Source organism: Pogona vitticeps, chromosome 6, assembly GCF_051106095.1.
Source record: "Pogona vitticeps strain Pit_001003342236 chromosome 6, PviZW2.1, whole genome shotgun sequence".
Classification (NCBI taxonomy): domain Eukaryota; kingdom Metazoa; phylum Chordata; class Lepidosauria; order Squamata; family Agamidae; genus Pogona; species Pogona vitticeps.
Window position 1 is genome coordinate 85,282,331 of NC_135788.1, and position 17,567 is coordinate 85,299,897.

General features: G+C 43.2%; 1 protein-coding gene across 2 annotated transcripts; it reads left to right on the forward strand.

The window, feature by feature from the left end:
* Positions 1-514: 514 nt before the first annotated feature.
* On the forward strand, positions 515-13,109 carry RAMP2 (receptor activity modifying protein 2). Of its 2 annotated transcripts, none has more exons than XM_020796130.3 (4): positions 515-952; positions 7,026-7,136; positions 8,495-8,597; positions 10,325-13,109. In XM_020796130.3, the coding sequence occupies exons 1-4, from the start codon at positions 904-906 to the stop codon at positions 10,578-10,580; spliced, it is 519 nt and encodes a 172-aa protein (XP_020651789.3). In that variant the 5' UTR covers positions 515-903; the 3' UTR covers positions 10,581-13,109. The 2 variants fall into 2 exon arrangements, with proteins under 2 accessions (XP_020651789.3, XP_020651790.3); XM_020796131.3 differs by having other exon boundaries at positions 624-952; positions 7,029-7,136.
* The last annotated feature ends 4,458 nt before the right edge of the window (positions 13,110-17,567 follow it).

Genomic DNA, 17,567 nt, shown 5'->3' on the forward strand with positions numbered 1-17,567 from the left:
CTTCCATTGGCCCCAAAGAGTCCCCCCTTAATTGCCATGTGTGGGGGAGGGAAATGGGGGGGGCTTACAGGGTGTGTGGGGAAGAGGCTTAACTCTTTCCTTCACAGTATAACCCTTTAACCTTTTGACATCAGTGGAATCATTAGTGCCAGTGGAAAGTCTGGGTGGTGGGAAGTAAATCCAGGGCCCCGGGAAAGAGATGGTCAGCCAGGGACCGTGGGTGAAGGCCCAACGATGTGTCCGTATCTCTCATTCCTTTGCTGATCTTGGTGCAATACTCTGCTTGACTCTGAAGCACTTTTCTACATGCTGTCTGCTCATGGCATCTTTCCCTTCTTCTTCAGGCATAAGTCAGAGGAGCTGCCCAGCCGTCTATGGTGCCCCCCAGGCTCTCTTGTCCCATATCTGATTTTTCACAGGAGGCAGTGGGAGGGGAGGCAATATGTAATTTCACAGGCTCGGGGTGTGCAGTCGTCTCTTCCATCTGCCTGTTTCCAGTTCTTTCTTTCATTTCACAACCAAGCAGGCAAAAGGAATAAGCAGGAGGGACCCTGAGAAAGGCGCACTGGGCCTTGTAAAATTGATGGGCTGTGAACAGGGCTCTTGGGTTGCCATGCCCAAATGAACTGAGGTGGCTGCCCCCCCCCCCCGGTGGTGGTTTACAGAGGTGCTGGTGACTCCGGGTGGGTGTGGGAGCAAGGGAGGAGACTGGAGCCTCACTGAAGCCAAGCCCCTGGGAGTAGGGCTTGCTCCTGAATCTCATTTTTCACATGTCGGCTGCTGCACTCTCTCGCTACCAGCTCTGTCAGAGGAAAGGAGGCGCTTCCTGTTATTCTGCGTCGGATCTCGAGCTGGACAGGAGGGAAGAGGCAGCGGTGCAGAGTGGCAGCAGGGTGTACAAAGATGGATGGCCAACATCTTCCTTTCCAGCTCCTTCTGCTGGTCTTTCCAGGTAAATTTCTTCCAGGCGAGAATGCAGGGGGAGAGGAAAGAGAAAGTGAGAAAGAGAGGAGGGAGTTTGAGGAAAGCTTTCTCTGGACAGCTAAGAGTGGTTTTGGGCTCAGCGGAGACTGATCTGTTAGGGCAAATGGGTTACTGCCCCACCTCAAGGTTGAGGTTTTCCCCAGACTACTCCTGCCTGCCTTTTACCAGAGGCCACGTATCTGGACCTCACCTATGTCCCTTTCAGTCTCTGGGTAGATATGTGAATGGTGGTGTGTACGTGTGAGTGAATACCTTCTTTTACCCCCGTTTCACCCTCCAATGGCCGCTGTCCCTTCCATGCTACAAACCATCATGGGCACCAGCCACCACTGACCTTGGTTCTCCTGGAAGGGAAGGATGGAAACTGTTTTCACTCTGGACAGGTTGTCTGCTTTAGAAGACTGTGCAAGGCAGCTGGACTTCTTTGCCTGATGGTTACCAATTCCCCTAGCCTTGCTTCTTTTTTGAGATGAAGCTTCTTATTCTTGTCTTGCTTCCCACATGTGTGTCAGTCACAAGTCTCTCATACTGCCTCTTGTGTAATTTTTGCGACCGGACACTATTTGCAGTTTTATTCCTATTGCCTGTTCTCAGAGGTTCTATTGAGCTGTACGTTATAGGGATCTAAATTGACATTTTGCCTGGTCCCTTGATCTGATTTTGTTGGGTGTCTCTGTATTCCAACAAGACCATGTCTGTTCCCCCTACTAAGCTCTCTTTTCCAAAGGGACAGTTGGATACAAAGCTTCTGGGAGAATTTGTTAAGCTCATGGCACATTGAGGCAAGCACTAGTCAGTTTCACAGAACTGGGCAGTGTTTGGGCTGCTAATTAAATTTTTTCTAAAGACTGAGACTTGCCATGACTTTAAAGCACTCCTGTGATGAGTTCTTTCAGTCTGGGTATTGCACCTCTTTAAATTGATGCACAAGGGTATTTTTCCTGGGCCTTTTGACCGCCTGCTGGAAACTAGTTTGGAAGGTAGGTTCTTACAATCATAGAAATTCAAGAATGGGCCAACCCCCCTTTGTTGTCAGGCAGGAATATCCACCTGTCTCGTCAATCCCTCTTAGATGTAATTCATTTGATCCAGGATACCTAGTCAGGTGTGTTTTGGTTGTGTTTCCAGCAATTGATCCAAGTTGTACGTGCTGTGAGGCCAAACAACAACAATAGAGTACCATCAAGTTGAATCTGACCTGTGGCTACTCTTTCCAGGGTTTTCTAGGTAGAGAGTACTCAGAAGTGGTCTATCATTCCCTTCTCCTGGGGGCATCCTGGGCCTGTGCAGCTGGCCCATGACTACACAGGGTAGCTCTTCTCTTAAGTGGCACAGTGAGGAATTGAACTCCCAACCTCTGGCTCCACAGCCAGATACCTAAACCACTGAGCTATCAAACCAGCACAAATAATTATAAGGTAAAGGTAAAGGTTCCCCTTGATATTTAGTCCAGTCGTGTCTGACTCTAGGGGGCAGTGCTCATCCCTGTGTCCAAGCCATAGAGCCAGCATTTGTCCATAGACAGTTTCTGTGGTCACGTGGCCAGTGCGACTAGACACGGAACACCGTTACCTTCCCACCGTGGTGATACCTATTTATCTTCTTGCATTTGCATGCTTTCCAACTGCTAGGTTGGCAGGAGCTGGGACAAAGTGACGGGAGCTCATTCTGTCATGTGGATTTGATCTTATGACTGCTGGTCTTTCGACCTTGCAGTGCAGAGGCTTCTGCGGTTTAACCCGCAGTGCCCACAATCAAATGTTGTAAGTTTATTTACTTAACACTTGCTTGAAATTACAGGCTTGGATATACTACTTTCTTTAATGTATACAGTGGTGCCTCGCATAACAAGCGCATCGTTTAACGATGAATCCGCATAGTGATCTATTTTTTGTGATTGCTAATGCGATTGCATTGCGATGTTTAGATAGGGAAAACATCGCATTGCGATGATCGGTTAGTGTTTTGCTTACGGATCTTTGCATTGTGATGTTTTTAGAACAGCTGATCGGCGGATCCAAAATGGCCACCGGGTAACCAAAATGGCCGCCGCAAGCATTTTCGCGCACTGTCCTCGCTTACTGAGGCGGCAAAAATGGCGGCACTATGGAGGATCTTCGCTCAACTGTGAGTTTTCGCCCCATAGGAACGCATTAAACGGAGTTTAATGCGTTCCTATGGGGTTTTCCTATCCGTATAGCAATGTTTCCGGATAGCGACGATTAATCCGGAACGGATTAACGTCGCTATGTGGGGCACCACTATACAAACTAGCAATCAACCAAACAGATCAATAGCAACAAATAACTGCCACCTATTGAGGAAAGAAAGGGAGAGAACACTCAGCAAAGAGAAGTGGGTCTCTTCGAATTGTAAAACCTGAAAGGAATGGTTGGTTAGGGCTGGACAGATGGATAATCACTGCAGCTCAGGAAAATCCTTCCCAGTCACTCAAACCACAAACAGCATGTGAAGCTGCGAACAAAATTCCAGCAGCAAACAAGATCTCTGTGAAAAAAATGTATTTCCAATTCCAAATTTGGCCATATATGTCTCTGCACCAGCCCTGAAAGCTTGAGCACAATTTTGTACAAATTTGTCTGGTTGTAAGAAAGATATTATCTGACTCTTGCTGTGCATTTTGGACCCAAAGCAGTTTCCTCTGTGTGATGTGTTGCTTAGCCCATTTATTGTAACCTATTAAGGCAGGAAGGGTTCCTCCCACACATACTTCCTTTACAAGAACTGCTACAGCCAGGCCAAGGATATTGCTTGGTACATGAAGAGGAAAAACAGTAATGTACCACAACAAGGATCTGGATCAAAAAGACTTTTCCCAGCCTCAGATCTGATAATTGAACATGACCTAGAGTGAGCCAAGCACACATACTGAGTAGTTTGAAGTGAAATGCACATCTCTGTGCCATGCAACATCCTGTCTCTGGCACGAGGAGTTCCTCTGGTTCCAGAGGAAATATGCTAGGGAGGGATCCTTCCTTCCCCTTTGTATAAAAGCACACCAATTAAGTAACATAAAAGTAAGCTGCGCCGGTCTGTAAGAAAAATCCAAAAGTGCAATCAGACAGTGTCTTTGTTAGGACCAACCAAATATATTCCAAACTGTTTGCAAGCTTTTGAGATCTCTAGAGCCCTTCAACAGGCAAAAGGTTAAAAGACTGGTTTCATACTGGGGAGTGCAGGAGAGAAGAAGAGGAAAGCGTGACTTGATGTTGCACTCATGGCTTTCTTAGCCAGAGTTCTAAGAGGGACTAGAGCAGTGGTTTCCAACCTTGGGTCTCCAGCTGTTCTTGGACAAAAACTCCCAGAAGCCTTTGCCGCTAGTTGTGGTGGCTGGGATTCCTGGGAGTTGTAGTCCAAGAATATCTGGGGACCCAAGATTGGGAACCACTGGACTAGAGGAAATAGTGCAGATGACATTGTAATGCCACCCAGCCAAAATGAACAAGGATGAGCTGACCCTAGGCCATCTGAAGGTGTATTGAATCCAACCACCTCTCTACCTACAGGTGTAGAAAAGTACTCAGGACTACCTTCACCCTGGCTTCAATTTGTTCTAGCACTGTGGCTACAACCCTGACCATAGAGTAGGTTTCCATTGTGACTGATAGGCCAGACGGCACTGCAGGAAATTGTGGGTGGAGCCAGAAATGACAGCCAATTTATACTTCCTGCTTTCTTCTTTTCCTTTTCCTGCTCCCAGTTTGCATGATGTGAACCTGGGAGTTCAACAGAAGAGCAATACAGGTGAGCTTCTCAAGTGGGGGACTGGCTAAGTGTTGTCTCAGTTTGAGGTGGGGCACCACCCCACTAGTTCTAATGGACCAGCCCCCCAATCCCTGGCCAGCCCTCTTCCCCAGTCCCTGATCTAGAAGAGGTTGGATCTAGCTTAACTCATCCCTTCCCTTCCCTTCATACACCCATTTTCCACCCCTTTTTTGGCTATTCTCTCAGCAGATTTCAGCCAGCAGAACAGAACTCTGGAAGGCTTTTAGCATTACCAGTCAGAAAGCAATGTGCAGATATTACCTCATTCGCTCCTGAACAGATTTCATCATTTAAAATAAGGGAGATAGCAGTGATGAGAGAACATGGGAGAGTTGCATACTGAAAATGACATCGTCTGGACATCCTGTAAAATTATGTAAATGATGTAATGGTCTTCCCCAATAAAAACTTCTTATGAAAGTCTGTATTTTTGTTTGCCCCAACAGCCTTAGGTAGAATGTGACACATTCTGGACTTCTAGAAGAACAGAACCTATTGAAGTAGAGCTTGCCTTTATAGAGTACACCCCCCCAAAAAAAATTCCCATCCCACACATGCTGTCTAGAGTACATTGGGAACAGTAATAAAAAAAGCATACCACAACTTCTTCCAAGCATCATATTTATATAATCTATAATTACAATAATCTTAAAACTGCATTGCTGGAAGGGATCCTATGGATCATTGAGTCCAACCCCTCTCAGGGAGACACAGTGGGGAATCGAACTCCCAACCTTTGGCTCCACTGCCAGATACCCAACCCAAGTCTTCAACTGGTCCTAAGTACTGTAAGACTCTGGCTGCCAGACTTCATGGTGTCAACATGAAGGCAATCTTCTTCTCCCCATTTCTTCCCACTTCACCTTTTTGGGGCTGTTGGTAGTGTCTTATCTCAGGAAGAGGTCTGGAGGTCTAAAACTGTTGCGAATACTTTTAGGCAATTTGACTTTTTCCACTAGTCTGTGGATTTGAAGTGAATTAAAAGTCTGTTACATACAAATATATGTAATGCTCTTTTTTTGTTTTTTTAAAGCCTATTTATTCATTTATATTATCTGCTATATTTATATCCTGCCTCTTCTTCCTCCCCATTTCTATTCTCATAATTACAGTACCTTGTAAAATCAGGAGAGAGTGACAGACCCACAATTGCCTAGTCAGCTGAGCAGGAAATTAAACTGAGGTGTGATTAGACAGGAATTTGTCCCATGATTTGATCCAGTTTTGGGCTGGACTGGTTTTTGCCTTTTTCTAGTGACCACATAATGTATAGTTAATCATGAACCAGACCACCCCTTATCTTTGCCTACTTACACCTCTTTGGGTCCCTGTCACCAGACTATTGTTTTTGGTTTTTTTTTTCCTGGTAGGATCACTCCACTTTGGTTCAGTTCCAGCATGTGTGGTTTCTGGGATCAAACCAAAGTGCATGTTTGGCTGTCGTTTTCAGCATAGGCACTGCAGGATCTAAGCAGTTATTAATAAATTGAACGCTTCCTCCTGTTCCCTTATGGAGAGGGAGATAGAAAAGGATGCAAAGTTGCTTTGATTTTTTTTTAAAAAAGCCCTTGCCATCTAGTAATGAATTGGTTGTTCAATAAGCTGCTTCAGCCATATTCCACTGGAAAATAATAATTAAAGAAACGGAAAGCTTTGTCCTGCTTTCCGCTATGGAGGAGTAAACAGTAGTGGACAGGCATGGGGGGGTGTTTTATGGAATATCTTTTTTGTTATCTTTTCCCTTTCTGTTCAAAGAAAGGAGTGTACCAAATAGAGCCGCTTGAAATGCAATGTGGTTTTCTGCCCTGAAAGCACCTGACCCTTGCATATGTTTGCAAGTATTGCCAAATGATGTTCTGCATCTCAAAGTGATCCTGTTTAGGATAATCCAGCCCAGGACAATTTGGCCTTCCAGTCACACCCCTAGTTCTCTCCCCTGCTAGTCTGACTCTCTAACCAGTACAACCACAGCAGTTCTCAAAATCAGGCTTCACAAAAAGGAAAGGCAGAAAAAAGAGATGGACAGAGAGCCTAGCCGACTGTTTCCCTGCTCCTGTTTGCCCCTCTCATCTGCTCGCCTGCCCTGGAGATACTAACCCTGTTTTAATAGGGCCAAACTCTTATTGTCTTGAACCCAAGCAGAACTCTTTGGTCCCAAAATAGCTCTAGGCAATCTGTTCCAAAACATTATACCTTTAATATCCAGAAACCTTCTTCAAACCATTTTTGTATTTCTCTTTTTCTTTTACCTACAGTAGCTATTGCGCTTAAGACTTATTCTGAGATAACGGTGGCTCCTCACAATACCAGCAACTCTTCAGAAATCATGCCAAACGATACAGCTCTGAATTATCCAATGGATATTGGTGAGTTCTATTATTCATGGTGAGGATAAAATAAATAGGGAATAGCTTTTCTCCACCTTTCCTATTAGATCCCGAGATCCTTCACTAATGCTGAACAGGGGGAGAGTCAGGGCAGAAACTAAAGTACTGTTTCCTACAGCACATTTTTAAATGATGGAATTAATTACCAAAATATGTTGTGATCATGACTAAAACCTTATTTGGCTTTAGACGCATTAATGAAGGAGAAGGTTATCCATAGCTTGTGGTCATTATTGTAATACAAAGCTTCTCATGTCAGAGGCAGCAGGAAATCACATGTGGATTTGCCATTGCTCTTTTGCCCTACATTGAGTTTGCCCAAGTGCATCTAGATAGGTCATTGGCTGGTCTGATGTGGCAAGATTCTTCATATTATGATAAGAGAGCCCTCGGAGTTGCTGGCTTTGGGGATTCTGGTGCCTCTGGGCAAGTACGGAGTGCATTTTTCTCTTCATCACTGAAAGATTAGAGATGGGTCTACACATTGTGGCATGCCCAACATTATAGACTACAATAGCTGCCATTTTGGATCAGATCATTTACGCAGCTAGCACATCTTCTGACAGAAGCCTATCAGCTAGTCCTGGTACAGCTTACAAGTAGGGCATGATATCAACAGCCATCTGTAGTCCTCTAGCTTTTGGTAGTTAGATGTGTCTAATATGAGGCTGCCATTGTGGTTGTCTTCACTCACGACCAGTGAGAACAAACCCCAGAATATAGAGCATTATTGTTTCTTGTTTTCAGGCAGGAACTAACCTTGTTCCCCTGGACTTCTTGGAGACTAAATAAGAGGTGGGAGGGGCATGCACAAAGCCAAGCTACCCAAGTCCCAACAAACCCTAAAAGTCATTCAAACTTTTGAATATTGATGGAAAAAGTCTGCAGACGAGGCTATATATGTACTGTACGTTTATCTCAATACTGTACAATCTACAGAGAATCCGGGATCAGGAACTCTAGTCTTTCCCGCCGAGTAGGCATAGTTGTGCCCTGAGTAACAAAGGTTGTGTGCAATCCTATCAGCAGTCTCTACATGAAATCTTCCTAAAGATCCATGCTTTAAAGCTTCAAATTCAGGGTTTGCAGTTTAAAACTGGGACTTTCCCCCCAAGAGTTAAGGGCATGCCACTGTAGATATTTTGCAGACACAGTACATCTCTGAGTGAAAGCAATACTTATGCCTAAAATCAAACTCGAATTGGTGAAGTTGAGTCAAGGCTGGTTTGATGTGGACTGCAAGATGTACTTCTGGAAAATCTCTAGCTGCTGTCTCTTCCACATGGTATAACATGAGAGGCATTACTCATTGCCTTTTTGCTCCTTTTCCTCTCTAGGCACTGTCTATGCTTTCATTGCGAAACAATGCTGGCTTAACTTTGTTCACCAGATGACCAATGTCAGTAAAGCGCAGTGGTGTGAATGGAGGGCCGTTATCAGGTACCACGGGTTAACGTTTTTCTTGGACACGGGGTGGGTTGCATCATGTTAAAGAAATGTTTAACATCTTGTGTTTATTTGTTTTCCACATTAGATCATGTGTGCACACTTTAAAACTTCAAATGACAAAATCTGGAATTTGATATCTGACTTTTCACATTCATTTTTTTTTACTGAACAAAGCAACCCCCAACCCAGTTCTGACACAAGGTGCAATCAGATGACATTTTCTTGGATTGCTTTGGGAATGGGCTGTTTTGCTCCATTTTCTGGCAATCACACTACATCTGGACAATTGTGAAGCAGCCTGACCCTTATCCATGACAACCTGGATATTTTGGGGTCCTTGGCAGGAGTTTTTATAATAATAATAATAATAATAATAATAATAATAATAATAATAATAATAATAATAATAATAATAATAATAATAATAATAATAATAATAATAATAATAATAATAATAATATTTTAAGTGTGGGTAGGATTGCTTTTTTCAGTTTGGTTTCTGGCATGTGTGATTGCTGGTATCAAATGAGCACTGGTGGGTGTTTTCCCTAACAATTCAGTGTGACATCAATGAACACCTGGATTTCCCCTACTCCTCCCAGAGAGGGTGATAGGAAAGGAGGCAGGGAGTGATTTTTCTCCCCCCTCCGTTCATTTTTATCTAAGTCCAATGCTCTTTCACTTTAGTGGGAAGCCAATGAAGTGATATTGCACTTACTAATAAATGAAAGAATCCCAGCTTTCCCTACTCCTTGCAAAGGAGGAAATGGAACAGCATGCAGGGTCATGGAAACTAAGAGGGAGGAAAGGGCTAAATAGGGCTACTTTTTGATGCAGTGTCCTGCCCGGAAACCACCTGATCCTTCTGTGTGGATGTAAAGATTCATTTGAAATCAGTAAGCATTTTCAAGCAACCCTGTTTGGCCCAAACCAGCCTAGGTAAATTCACTGCCTAGTTGCACCCATTCTAATAAAATGTTTAAAACAGGAATATATTAATGTACCAAAGTTAATATTTTCCACATTTTACTCCTTGTTTGTTTAAGCATATTTAAAGAAGGGTTGGATGGTGTCATCGAAGCAACCAACATGAATTTGACCCAACTCCAGGAAGCCGTGGAAGACAGGAGGGTCTGGTGTGCTCTGGTCCCTGAGGTCACGAAGAGTCGGACACGACTTAACGACTAAACAAGAACAACAACAAAGAAAGGGATCTTTATTAGAGATGGGCACAAACTGCTGGTTTGGCAGTTTATGCTGGTTCGTCTATTGGCCCAATAGGTGTTCCATGACTCCAAGTCCCACCTCTTTCAGTGGCTGCCCACCCATAGTCAGTATCCAGAGGAGGCAGGGCAAGGAGGCCAGGGCACTGCCTCTGAGTGGGCTCCTGCTGGAGGAGGCAAGACATGGAACCACAGAACACCTGTTAGACTGACAGATGAACCAATAAACTGGTAGCTTATGTCCATCTTTTATCTTTATGTTTGACTAATCTCTATTTTGGCTAATGGCGTAGTTTCAGGAAAAGAATGCTGTGACGTTGGGTTCACTGAGAAAAATGTTGACTCAAGGTAGAAAGTTTCTCTGAAGTTGCAAGGCAAGGTTTCTTTCCTGGAGGGCAACAGGTTAACTTTCCCTGTATATAAAGTTTCCATCTAACACTCTTCTCTTCCTGACTCCCTTCCTTTATTTCTTCATCTCTTTTTCTAACTCTACAGGCCATACAACGATCTAAAAACATGCTTGGAGAGTAGTGCTGATTATCTGAATTACAGCTTTCCTAGCACCTTATCCGAGATGTACTTTGTCTCCAGCCACCACATGTACTTCCTCGACTGCCCCCTGGAGCACCCACCCCTCATGGACCCACCTGAAAATGTTTTACTAGCCCTCATCATAACCCCCATCTGTCTCATTCCTTTTCTGGTCACTCTTGTTGTCCTGAAGAGCAAGGACAGTGAGATGAAAGCGTGAGTCCTGACTTTCATGGAGCCATTTTGCAGGGCCCTTGGGCTCTAGCACTTCGCAGTACTTTTACAGTCCTCATCTCTTGACCATCGTGGGATTAGCATCCTTCCTGTTACTCCAAGACCACAGCCTGGCGGGAGACACTGCACTGGAGACTTAAAACAGAGACTTTGCGTTTTAAAAATATTGAGGTACCTTACACTTTACTAAATGTGCTGCCTTGGAATGATCAAAGCTGAACCTGTGCTGTAGAAGAAATGTGAGACTAGTTTGACAATGAATTATTACAGCAAATTCCCAATACATTATGGGAACTATAATGCTATAGGACACTCCACAAGTCTTGTTGACAGCTCCCGGGACCTTTTGTAGAATTGCTTTCCAGAGGTCTGTGTGGAGAGGCTGAAATAGTGAAAGATGATACATATGATTAGGTCTTCTCCTCTTAGGCCCTGGTCACACAAAGGAAAAGTTCTCTTGTTGTCCCCCAGTTAGATCATTGCTTTTTTTCCTGGTCACATGATGCAAAGTTAAAATTGATTTTTTGTGTGTGTGGCGGGTACATCTGTATGTTGGTAAAAGTATGTCACAGAGAAATTTGAGCCATTGCTGCAGTACCGGCATTTCAACATGCTGCTTTTCTCCAGTCATTGTCAGGAGACAGGTTCGGGAGAGGGGGGATTGCAGCAGGAAAAAGGAAATGGCAAATTAAGCTGAGATGCAGAGTAGATGGGGGGGCTGGGAAATAGACAGACCAATGCAATTCGGCAGGAGCAGCCAGCACAGCAGAGGACATATTCCCAAACAGAACCCCCTTCCCAATATATCAATGTATCAATAACTTTTTAAAAAAGAAATACATATATAAATCAAGGGGCTGAATTGTCCTTTGAAGCAAGAGAGAAAATAAACTGGTACCGTGGTGTAGCCAACCATAATGATTCAAACAGGAAAAATTTATTGTTATCACTAAAAGTTCTTGGGACTTTTGCCCTGGTATATATACCACATGACTGAGAATCAGGACAACAGAGGTATGGAAAGTATTGGAAGAACTAGAGAACGTTTCCCTCATGTAACCAGGGCCTTAGACACAAGTATTGAGTGTTTGTGTAAATAGTTCTCCCTGCAGTTTGATATCTTCTCCCTTCCACTTAAACTGTCCCAGTTCTTTATAGCTTGTGTTCCTGAGGCGCCTGTTGACTGCATACACCAAAAATGCTGAGCATTTCAAACAAGTTATAAGCTTAGGTGGCTGTTTCTTTCCCACTTGCTGTTTAAAACTGAATTTCTTGTATGTGCTTGCATTGCAGAGAAACGTGAGAGTATCTTAAGCAAATCTGGCTTTCCTTATGAAAATGCCATTAGGAAATAAATGGTATTCTCATTCCACCCAAAACTGCCCCGTGCTCAGTAGAGACTTTGCTTTTTGATACCTTCTCCACGTAGGTTAAAAAAACCCAAAACCACAAAAGTGTTAAGGACCAAGGTAATGGGTGGAAATGTCTTAAAGTGAACAATGTGGAAAAAAAGGCAAAATGAATTGTTCTAAACTATTTCTGAAAGTGAACTCAAGCTGCATTTTAGCCTTGTATGATACTTCTACAGATATTTTATTGAAAATTGTTGTTTCCATATAGTTTTAGATTGGGAATGCTATCCTTTGTTTTCCAAATCCTCTAAAGACAATGTCACTGACAGCTTGCTGCATTCAAGTGTTTTAAAGACACATACTTTACTTACATAAAGTCCAATATAAGCTAGGAAAGTGCTATTGAGACTTTCTGGTGTTACTGTACCATGAATTAATAGCTTATTTTATAAAGGTTCCTAACCCCTTTATTGATTCTGCTGTTCCTTTTATTGTTTCCCATTCAGCAAGAATGTGGAACTCCTGATTAAGAGACTCCTTGCTTCATCTTAATTTGTCAGTCTTGTTGCTTCAAAGGGAGGGAGGGAATCTCTAATTACTGACATCGTATTTTTTCACTTCCTTCTCTATAACAAAACAGTGCAATTTCATTACTTTACAAAAAGAAATATAAGAGGAAGTTAGTAATCATACCTTTGTGAACAAATACAAATACCCAGGTAAACTGAGAACCTCCCAGCTATATATGGGCAGAGGGGGGAAAAGGCAAAAGCTATAAGGAAGAAACTGTTAATTAAGATGAACCTTGCTAAATGGGATTTAAACTATGACGGAGCTAAGTTATGTGAATATTAATTACTTATATATTCTTTTGATTGTGAAACTGTTTCCATAGTGAAGTTAGATAATACTTTCCTCTTGTGATTGATACACAGTGTTTAAATGTTTCAGTATTATTTAGTTGATCTTTTAATGCTCTCAAATGTCAATTTTGAATTTTACTGCATTGGTTTTTTGGTTTTTTGTTGTTGTTGTTGTTAATGCATATTAATATTACATATTTTTTCTTATTTTTACTTAAATTGTACATATCACCTGGAGCACCTGGTGGGCATTGGGATGATTTGTAAATATGTCAAACAAATAAAAAAAATATAAAGTGCTATGTAGAACCTTTGTTTATACTCCACTTCTGGTCAACTGCAGAAGAGCAAGTCTTTGCCAATTAATATCCAATGCTGTGAATGGATATGCTTTTACTTGAGGGGATGGGGACCATGTCATTCATTTTATCGAAGGAGGCTCAGTCTCAGTGATCAGTTCCTAAGAAAGAGTTATTAGGAACTATTTACAGCATATCTCCACCACATAGTTCTCAATCTATCTATCTATTTAACTTATATGCCACCCACACTTCCCGAAGGTCTCTGGGCGGCTTACAGCATTTAGTTCATCAAGTTTCTGATAAGGGAGCGGGGGAGAGTTATCTTCACCAAAACCACACACCTATGCAGTCTACCCAACAGTTAAAGCTTACAGACTTTCATTCTCCCTTTACAGATGTCCATTGCTAGTTGTCATAGGCTGGCTCAGGGTTATGCCCTCTGTTTCAACTGGGCCTCTTCTCCTAGCTTCAGTCATGACCTTGGGTGGGGTCTCGGTTTTGCCAGGCTCCTTAGGGTTCTCTGTTGTAAGTCCCTTCAAAAGTGAATAGGTAAGGAAAAGACCTAAAGGAAGACTGCTTTGTGGTGCTGCATAGCTGGCATACTCTATAGCAGTGGTCTCCAACCTTGAGACTCCAGATGTTCCTGGACTTCAACTCCCAGAAATCCTGGCCAGCAGAGGTGGTGGTGAAGGCTTCTGGGAGTTGTAGTTCAAGAACATCTGGAGGCCCAAGGTTGGGGACCACTGCTCTATAGGACCCAACTCCACTTTAGTGTGTTCACCCCGTCTTCAGCCTTGCTTTCCTCCTCCTGTTTCTCACAGATTGCCCCCAGCTCTTCCGCTTCCTCTGCAAGAACCTGTGGAGGGCCAATGGGATGTGGAGGGAGACTCATCCTGAGTGCCCAAACTCACCCAGTCACAAATACCTGTCTGCTAACACATATATACCACAAATTCATACACATGCAAAAGTAAAGCACATTGTGCTGAAATATTTTATTTGTTATTTAAAGGCTGGAAAAGTCACAACTAAAGTAAGTCCATTTGAATAAATGGAATTTATGGAGGAATTGACTCACCAAATCTTCACCGATTCAATGGACCTATTCTTGTGGCAACGTCGTGCTTGACTTCAGCCAATATGTTTTGCACAATGGAAATGACATCCTCAGCCATGGATTACCACTAATTAAAGAGTTCTTTTTCGATTTCGGCGTATGTGCGACTTGTCTTTAACAATACTAAATCACATACATCCTGAAATTGAAGAGGGCACTGTCATAGCCAGTGACTTCAGTCCTGTGTTGCAGAGCTACACAACAGGATATTGCCCAAAATACAGTATCTTAAAATTCAGATTAACCAGCCCTCTGTTTCCAGTACATCACTGTACATAACATGACAAGGTATTAAAGTAAGCATGATATATGGGGCCTAATAACTCCATCTGAGAGACCTCCTGGTGCATTAGTGGTGTAGACCTTTTAGGTCAGAGCTAAATTAAATTTCTTGGGTGCAGCTTTCTGGTGCTGGGAGGGATCAAAGGGACAAGTGTAGGATTCAGAGTATCAACATATTTTAGTAAGGAGATTTTATTTAGTCAATATGGAAGTCTTAAAAGAGGCAGCCAATCTTTCACAATGGAAAAACCGTGTACAACAGCTGGGAAACCCCCGGTTAATGGTCTCACTGGAGTGGTCACAGGAAAAGGAGGACAATGAGAGTATTTCAGATTGCTTGAATGTAGCTTGATTAATGCCACCCTGTTGTTCTTTTCCTGTGTCCACCACCCTCATTGTCATGGGGAAGAGGGCATGAGAACAGCCAGAGCCAGATGGGAAAAAATAACATTAATTTGACTTGCTTCTAAGCACAAGTGTTATTAAAAGAAAACAAAATCTACAATCAAAGCAAAGAATTCACAAATTGCAAGGGGGAGGTCATCATTAATTACATGACAAGTATTTCCACTGGGCGCTTTTGTATTCTTATGTTCCTAAATGGCTTTGATGGGAAAAGGAATATACCCTCTGAAGCTGGCTGTCCTCCCTCCCAGCTCCCTTTGTTTCTCCTTTTCCCACTCACAGGATGGGTGTTTTCTTTACTCCTTCCTTTCTGAGGCATGGAGTGGTATTTGATCAAACCTTTCAGAAGAACACAGGAAACTGCCTACCCAATGGGCTGCCCATAAAGAAACATAAGGAGAGAGGAGAGGCATTATGCTTAATTCCCAACTGCATTCAGTAAATCCAAACAGAAGTGCTTCTTGCGGAAAAAAAAAATTAGCACAGATTCACAGTGGTAAAGTTAAAGGGTTAGATGGGAATCCAATACACAAGTATAAAACCATATATAAGACACTGGATGGGGAGAGACATGTGGCTGAAGTGTTTCTGTTATTTACCAAGACTGTCACAACTGATGTCTGATTTTGTTGCCTGATCCAACCCGCAGCCCAAATGGCATGGACAAGCCCCATGTGTGCACAGAAGGATCACTTTAAACGAGATCATAGCCAGCAAAGTGACCCTTTTTGACGCAATCCTGCTTCCTTGTCTTGTCACATCCCACATTGTAGTCAAACACTCTACCCACTACACCACAATGGCTGTCAACAATACATTAAAGAAACAACAATTTGCTCCCTTGCATGACACTCAAGGTCAGCATTGGAGATGCTGCACCAGAAGAACAAGTGCAAGGAAAGAATACTCCATCCTCTACAACAGTGGTCCCCAACCTTGGGCCTCCAGATGTTCTTGGACTGCAACTCCCAGAAGCCTTCAGCACCACCTCTGCTGGCCAGGATTCATGGGAGTTGAAGTCCAAGAACATCTGGAGGCCCAAGGTTGAGGACCACTGCTCTACAAAATGAGTTACAACCGTGTATCCATAAGTGGTGACAAAGGAATTGCTGTGAAGGTATGAGCACACAGGGAAATAGATTGCATTTTGGACTGCATGTGGAGTGGTCCAGCGCAGTTTCTTTCCCAGTGATCACACATGGAAAATGGCATTCTAACTGACCCTGGTCCATGCCTAAACTGGACCTTTTTGTTCCAGCTGTGCTGCTACTAGTTTTGGGGAATCGCTGAACTGGAGTGATTCCCTGGCAGACAAAAGGGTCACTCTAAGGGAGATCGCTCGCTGCAAAGTGACCTTTTCTGGGGTGACCAGATGCATACCTTTCATGACATCTGAATCAAACCCTAAGAAGGACCCTTGTCCATTTCTGATTTTGTGTGTGATTAAAGACAGGAAAAATGGAGGGACTGGTGAAGCCAACAGTGCCCTCTGGTGCTTGGTAAACAAAACTGGATCCAAGCAAATCTCTTGTACTAATATTTGAAAAAGTTACACTTCTACGTCTACAATCCAGATCAGCAGCATTTTCAGGACTAGGTAGCCCACAACCTGTACATACTTTCTGCCTGTAGTGTTATCCCACAGATTAAACAAATGCTTCTGCTTTATGCATAGTCCTAATGAGTGTCTCCTTGAGGGTAAGGGGGACCCTGCCCTCAAGGAGAAACCCATTAATAATAGCCTCCACCCACTCCGTGGTTATTGGCCTGGCCACTTTCAAGAGCCAGGCCTGGAGAGGATCTAGTGAGGAGGTGGTGGCCCTGCAGTGATCAAGGACCCTGTCAACCTCAACTGACCTTACGGGCCGAAATTGTGTTAAAATTCCTGGGCAAGGCAATGCGCTGGACATCTCAGCTCAATCCACTGATAAAGAGGAGATATCTAGGTCCTGGCGGATGGCCTACACTTTTTGTTTAAAGAAGGCCGCAAATTGGTCGCAGGAGATGCTACTGGGAGGCCTGTCACTGTGACCAATTCCGGATAAATTGCAAGTTGAATCTTAAATCTGCTGAGATATTGGAAAAGTTACTCTTTTTCAACTACAGCTCCCAGAATTTCAGAGGCAACATGTTGGTTGGCTGTGGGATTCTTGATCTCTTCCAAGATCTGGCCTTACCCGCAGACTTCCTTGTACCGTTGGAACTGCACAGCAGAAAAGCCTTTGCCATCGTCCAGAGCAGGAGAAAAGGAAGACCTGTCTGGAAGTGCTCACAAAAGTCTAGCCAGAAGTTGAGGGACACAAATCAGATCATTGTAAGGCTATGATGTAGAAATGAACCTGGCCTCAGTCAATGAACCCCAAAAGAAAACAATGGAATATCTTGTTAAGGGATGTCTTTCATCCAGGTGGACTTGGGAAAGGGTAGTAAAGACACTCTGCTGGCCTGCTGTCAAACAGCAGCAATAGGTCAGTATTTGGAATTCCACCAGAGCTGGAAAAGAAAGACTGGAAAGCCTCTTAGCCTCTTTGAGTATACTGTACATTCACCTACATAATTCTACTAATGGCACTTTCAAGTCTTATTTATTGACAAAAATTCCAAGGAGGACTTAAAAAGGAGCAAGATGGAAAATTTGTTTATTTTGTGGTT